Below are 6,951 nucleotides of genomic sequence, written 5' to 3' on the forward strand. Positions count from 1 at the left end.
GGCACATAAAAGACACCATTTTGAGCGTGGCCGTTGCCAGTATCGCCTGACTGGCCTTCGTGCAGGTGACACGTAAATGCACCTACTACACTCTCTGAGTGGTTGGCGTTAGGAAGGGCATCCAGCTGTAGAAACTCTGCCAAATTTAGATTGGAGCCTGGTGTTGCCATCCGGTTTCACCAGTCCTCAGTCGAGTCGTCCAACCCATGCTAGCATGGAAAGCAGACGTTAAACGATGATGATGATGATATATATAAAACTGTTGTTAGTTTGTTTATATCCCTGTAACTTAGCAGATAGGCAAGAGAGACCGATAGAATAAGTATTAGATTCCAAAATAATAAATATTGGGGTTGATTTGTTTAACTAAACCCTTCAAAGCAGTGATCCAACATAGCCACAGTCCAATAATTGAAATAAGTAAAAGATGAAATAATTATAATTCACTCTGTATAACAAAATGAGCTCCTAAATTTGTCAGTTTGAGAAGCCCATGAATCTCCCAACCCTCGAATCACTTGTATCTTCGACCAATTAAAAATGATACGATTAATAAAGTTTTGAGTCGAGGGTCTTTCTGGAATGCACCTAAAACCTGACATTGCTGATGCAGAAACACATGTACCAAAGTATGTTATATTGCAAAGTGACAGAAAAGACAGGAGTCATGGTGGAATTGCAATGTACATCTGTGAAGACTTCATGCCTCAGATCCTTTTGTCACACTCAAATTCAGTGTGTGACTCGCTGAATGTACATATAAGACAACTCGGTGTAGTTATAAGTACTACTTATCACACAAGCTTATTCGAAGACTGCCTTGCAAAGATAGAAGCCCTTGACAAACTAGAACAACACAGTATATTTCCCATGAGAGACTTCAACATGCCCAACATTGGCCTGAGGGCCTTTTTTCTCTAAGGAATGACAAAGACAGGTGGAATCTTTACTCAACCTCACCAACACATTATACATGGAGCAAGTAATACCCCAACCAACCAGGGCAAACATTATACTTGATTTCTGCTTCACAAACAATATGGATCTTATCCATAGTATGAGAGTGACACTGACACTAGTCTCGGATACAATATAATAGAGTTGACCATGTACAGACCAAAGAAACTCATAGACATGTAGCCTATGACAAGCACCCAAAATCTATCCAATCTGAACTTCCATAAAGCAGAGTGGAAATCAATTGAGAAAGAGATCATTGAACAGGATTCACCCAAACGTCTGACACTGACATGAAATTCAAAGAATTCATGTCCATAATGCAAGCCATATGCAACAAGATTGTCCCCGAGAGAAAGACCACTACACATAAGAACAAGATTCCCAGAAAGAGGAAAGTTCTTATGAGACAGCGTACAAAGATTACAAACTTTTAGCAGTGAAAAATCCTACCTGAAAACAACACTGGTGGAAATTGAGAAAAATCTGAAATGTTATCATGAAAACGAAAGAGCAGACAAAGAAGCCTAGATTATAAAAACTATAAAATCAAACCCGAAAGCTTTCTTTAAGTACAGCAAAGAAACTGCTTCAATGCAGGGTAGAGCTACTCTCCCCAAAAGATAGTTCCCTCAAAAGATAGCTGTAGAATTCTTTACCACTACAGATGTAAAAAGTGAAGCAGTAACAATTGATTTCATCATAGAAGAGGATGTAATACTGGCTATAGATGACATAGATGCAAACTCAGCTGCTGGTTCTGGTGGATTCCCAGCAATCCTTCTTAAATAATGCAAACGAGCCCTTGCAAAACCACTGTAGCATCTTTTTCAGAGCTTTCCAGGCAAATTGAAGGAAGGAATAATATTCTTCTAAAGTCAGCATGCTTTTCCCCCTCTTCCCTCCCCTTCTCATTTTCTTTATTCTTAACAACTTTAGACAAATTCCCTACTCCCAAATATTTGACCTCTTCCTTCACTTTTCTCAGTTACTGAGCATAGTATTCCTTCTAACATTTTTTATTTGCTTCTTTTCCATTCTTCCAGTTTCACCACTCATTTCAAATATCTTCAGCATCCTAAGAAATCCACATGCAACGGATGCCAAATCCGTTTTTGGCAACGGTTGAATCTGCACTAGGGGTGCCTTTGCTGCCATAGCGCATCCTCTACACTGTTTCACCAATCTCTCATATTGCTTGTCCATATTCAGCCAATAAACGTAACTCCTCATGAGGCTCTTCATCCAGACAATCCCCGGATATCCTACATGGAAGTCTTTTAATACTCTGTATTGCAGCGCTTCAGGTATTACCACTCTTTGTGCATATAATAATACCTCATCACATACTAAATAGTGCTTTGAACCTGCGTCCTGCTCATTTATATTTTTTGTGTTACATTTTTTTAATCTTGTTTATGAACCTATCTTTTCCTAATTCCAATTTAATTTGTTCCAGTGTTACTGGCTAATCATGTACTACATTGCACAAAATGTTTTTTGGTTTCATTTCTAGTTTTAACAATGCAATCACTGTGTCTTCAAAAGGTTCCTTATATTTTGGAATTAACCTAGACAACCCATCTGCATGTCCCATTTTCATTGATGGCAAAAACTCCATCTGAAAATCATAGTTCAACAGAGTGGGGGAGACTGGGGTTAGTTGACTACATTTTTTACATTTTCACTGACAGAGCAATACTATTTAATGTATTCTACTGCATCTTGTATTACACGCATAAATCAACGATAGCAGAAGACTTACAAAGCTAGAGATCTCATCTGCTTATTGTCTGGATTTATATTTTGTGCATTTTCTAAGACCACTTAAATGTGTCAACTTGCCCCGATACCAGGGCAAGTTGACACATATAATGGGGTATGTTGACACATGAATGCATTTTCTTGGAACATACATGTTAATGGACAGAAACACATGATATAAGCTTGTTGGTTTGATCAAGGGCCTTTATTATGGTTTCATTACATATCATCAGAGTCACAATTTGGGCATGTGAATATTGTCAGACCTGGTGTGCATGCCTCGTGAGGCCAACCTTTACAATCAGAGCATTGAAGCCACACTTCCCTTCCTTTGTTGTTGGAAAAAAGCTCACAGTGCACTAAGCAATAGCACTCTTCCTCATCAGAGGTATCACTTTCTTTAATTTGAACTTTTTTCTTAACAGTTGGTCCTTTTCCCTTCGTTGACCTGCCCTTACTGAGTCCCTTTCCTATCGTTCCTTTATCAATGTTTGTTTTCTTTTTACATTTACTTTTTTCTTTTCTTCTATATGATGACTCTTTTAACTGGCGAGTCAGTGAGGATTTCAGAACAACGTTTCTTTCTTCCTCTGGTTGATTCTTTCCTAGGGCCTGCTTTGGGTAGTGGACGGATTTAAAATGGTGAAAGAAAAGACCTGGCGGCTATGTTGCTTGAAGGCCCAGGTGCTGAAAGTGCAGGATCCGATCAGTCAGTGACATAGCTTGGTGCAAAGTCGCTGTCTGTGAAAATGTTGTGATTAAAAGGGCATATTCCTGTAGAAGGAAAGCCACTAAGAATGTTTGTTGGAGTTGCAGTCAATGGCCATGCAGTTTTGACAATACACAGAATATCATAAATGGTCATGGCAGTGTTTGTGTACTTCTTCAGTGGTCCATAGACCGCTTTGTCCAATGGCTGTAACTTGTGTGTGCAGTGAGGTGGGAAAGAAAGCATGGTGATGTCATTGTCTGATGCATAAGTCAGCCCCTCGATACTAAAATGGGAATCGTGATTGTCCAGCAAGAGAAGGCACAGCTTTGAATATTTCACATTCCTCACAAAGTGTTGAAGGAATTTCACAAACTGCTCCTCACACATCCAACCAGATGGATTAGCACCTCCATCGCTTCCTGATGGTCCATTGTTCAGGAAATGTGGCCTAAAGTTCTTCCGGGGAAAAACAAAAAACGGTGGTATGCTTTTTCCAGCGGCATTTACACAGAATGCCAATGTGACCAGAGTTCCCCTCTCCACACTTGTCATTTTTCCCACTTGCTTTGTTCCTTTTCTGGCAATAATTCTATCGGGGCGCTGCACATATGTTCTGCCAGTTTCATCCATGTTGTCGATATTGAATGGATCAAATTTATACCAAAGCATCACCTCAGCAAGTTGGTTGAAAAACATAGCAACATTTGCCCTGTTGAAACTTGTTGCTTGTGCCAAGCTTGTTGCCTGTGGACTTCTTATGGATAAATTCTTGTGTCGTTGAAGATATCCAGAGAACCAGTCTTCACCTGCCATTTCTGTCTCATGCCAGGCTGGAGGGATATTACATCCATGTGCTTTGGCCATCTGAAAAACCAATTTCCACACATCCTTTCGAGCAAGCCCATAGTAAATTTCTGCGGCAGCCAAAACATAAGCCCCTAACTGATTCTTGAACTCATCGGTGAGAACTTGCCGTGGCTTTTTGTATCCACTAAGACTGTGATCGTTGTTGTTTGCTTCAGCGGCCTTGGTGCAGTAGCAAGACAGAGATTTTAAAGGGATGCCAAATGTCCTCAAAGCTTCCCGCAAGGAGATGACACGAGCTCGGACCTGTTGAATAGCCTGTTGGATTACATCCTGTGGAAGGGTTGCCCGCTCGCTCTTGCGTTTGTAGTGTCGCACCATGACAATTGTAGATCTAGGTCTGTAAAGAGAGAGAGAGGGGGGAAAAAGGCAATTTAGCTTGTTGCATAATCCAACAGTGAAAGCAAAACGAAGCTCTGAGTGTTTACTTACTCTTTAGTTTCAAGCATGCTTGGTCACGGCATAACTTCTTGCTTATATATCAGTGGTACAGATTACAAAGCTGAGGCAGTATACAAGCTGTTGACTGAGTAGGTAGTGGTATGAAGATAGAATAGGTTGGTATAGATAAAGATAGCTGATCTAAAACTATAGCAAGCAATACATAAATTACTGAATGAATTGATCCAATGTACCAGACAAATAGCAAACACTCTTAGTTAAAATGGGATAGATACAGTCTGTGAATCAATATAAGCAACCTACAACAACTTTATCACAGGCCGGAGCAAGTTGACACACTGTGTCAACTTGCCCCGACCCCATTTCCCTCGTAAATGTAAACACTGAGAGAAAACCACTAGGGTTTCGCAAGAATCCATTTGTATAGGGTCATGAAAGATATTTTACTAACTCCTTAAGGTTTAATACACATAATGCAGTCTTAAACAATATCCAAAATAACTCATTATCAAAAATGTTGAAAAATAACTTACCAAGTGGAAAATTCCAATGTTGTCTGCAGGTAGCAGACAAATTCTCACAACGGCGATGAAATCAAATGAGGGGGAAGTTTATACTAACAGCACTACAATGATACCATCAAATCGTCCAAAAGTAGTTTCGCATTTTCTCTAGAGAAAATGTATCAACTTGCTCCAGACGCCCCTAGTCTCCCAGCGCTGTAAGCAGTTTGCTGAGTGCGTGGGGATACCCTTTTCCGAACCAAAAACAGATAGTAATAGTCGGTGATCTGCTTGCAGTGTAAACTTCCTCCCATGTAAGAATTTATGGAATTTTTTACTGCAATCTGGCTGTAGTTTATTTCTGCTGGTAATAGAACTCTCGATGCATGTGCAATAGCTTTGATTTTACCATCATTAAATTTATGAAATATCACAGCTCCTATACCATATCCACTAGTATTCGATGCCACAATTATTTTCAGGTTTGGGTCGAAATGAGTTAAAGATAACTCTGATGTCAACTGCTTTTTTAATTCCTCCAATGCTTTCTGACATTCGTTTGTCCAATCCCATTTCAAGTCCTTTAGCAACTTGTTCAACAGAGCTCTTAGCTCATATATTTTAGGTATGTACAACTGGTAATAACATACCAACCCTAAAAATGCTTGTAGTGTTGTTTTGTTAGTGGGAGCAGGCATTTTTTGTTATCATGCCAATCCTTAGGCCTCTGACAAATCCGGCTTGGAAAAAATTTTCCCACCATTGTACTTAGCAAATATTTTTTCTGGGTTTGGAAGCGGATAATTGTAATTTTTTAAACAATCATTAAGACCAGTTGAGAAATCCACACATATTTTTATTTCGTTGTTCTTTTTTTTATATATATACAGTAGCAGCCGCCCACTCGGAGTAGTCTACATTTTCAATTACCTCCATGTCTTCCAATCTTTATATATATATATATGTATATATACTAGCAGAGATATATACTTGCCCGTGTTACATGCAATGGAAAAATTAGACTTTTCTGTTATATTTTCTGTAATGAACTGGAATACTTATGATTCGAATTTTATCAGAATTGCATATGAGGGTTCTCTCCCTATTTACACACCATAAAAAAATTCTAATCATGACACATGCATCCCATACTACTGATCTTCATGCGCAGATTCCAAAATTCTATTGGGGGTGGATGTCTTAATGTCAACCAGAGAAGTTGAATCGTTGAGAATCTTTTTGACTTGGGTGTTATATCTATTGTTCAAATTTCTTTAAAATAGGAAATATATTGATATTGATAAATAACTCTTTCTAATTTTGGCACAAGGTCAGCAATAATGCTTTATCGCCTCCCAAAGGCGAAGACCTCAGTAGAATTTGAACTTGAAACCTAAAGCGCCGGAAGAAACATCACTAAACATTTTTCCGACCTCTAAATGTTCCCACCCTTTTTATTAATATATGAGTACCCACTTTTCCTGACAATAGAAACAGATAGCCCCAAGTGACATATATGAACTAGGCGTTATATATAGCATGAACTAGACATATATATAGCCCCAAGTGACATATATCGATCTAAATATATCGAGGTCAGTGATTACAGTAAGGATGTGCCGAAAGACTGTCAAATTTATAATTCTAGACGAAAATAAAAACACTAATAAAACAGAACTTAATTTTCAAAACAGTCCTTAACGAGTAGTTAAACAATTGGTGGAGATGGAGTATATGTAATCTGGGTAT

The 6,951-nt window shown here is 38.8% G+C and overlaps 1 protein-coding gene across 6 annotated transcripts in view; it reads right to left on the minus strand.

Annotated features, from left to right (window-relative positions):
- The window catches only part of LOC106880453 (uncharacterized), a 44,601-nt gene extending 37,656 nt beyond the window's left edge, over window positions 1-6,945 (minus strand). For 4 of the 6 annotated variants that reach the window (XR_008267202.1, XR_008267200.1, XR_008267203.1 and 1 more), the window contains exon 1: window positions 5,233-6,945. Coding sequence is in view for 2 of the 6 variants with exons in the window: in XM_052978575.1 (XP_052834535.1) it covers window positions 3,428-4,637; window positions 4,730-4,746 (1,227 nt within the window). In the remaining 4 variants the exon portion in view is untranslated. The other 2 variants (XM_014930377.2, XM_052978575.1) reach the window with 2 other exon arrangements.
- Between the last annotated feature and the right edge of the window lie 6 nt (window positions 6,946-6,951).

This window comes from Octopus bimaculoides, chromosome 2, assembly GCF_001194135.2.
Source record: "Octopus bimaculoides isolate UCB-OBI-ISO-001 chromosome 2, ASM119413v2, whole genome shotgun sequence".
Classification (NCBI taxonomy): domain Eukaryota; kingdom Metazoa; phylum Mollusca; class Cephalopoda; order Octopoda; family Octopodidae; genus Octopus; species Octopus bimaculoides.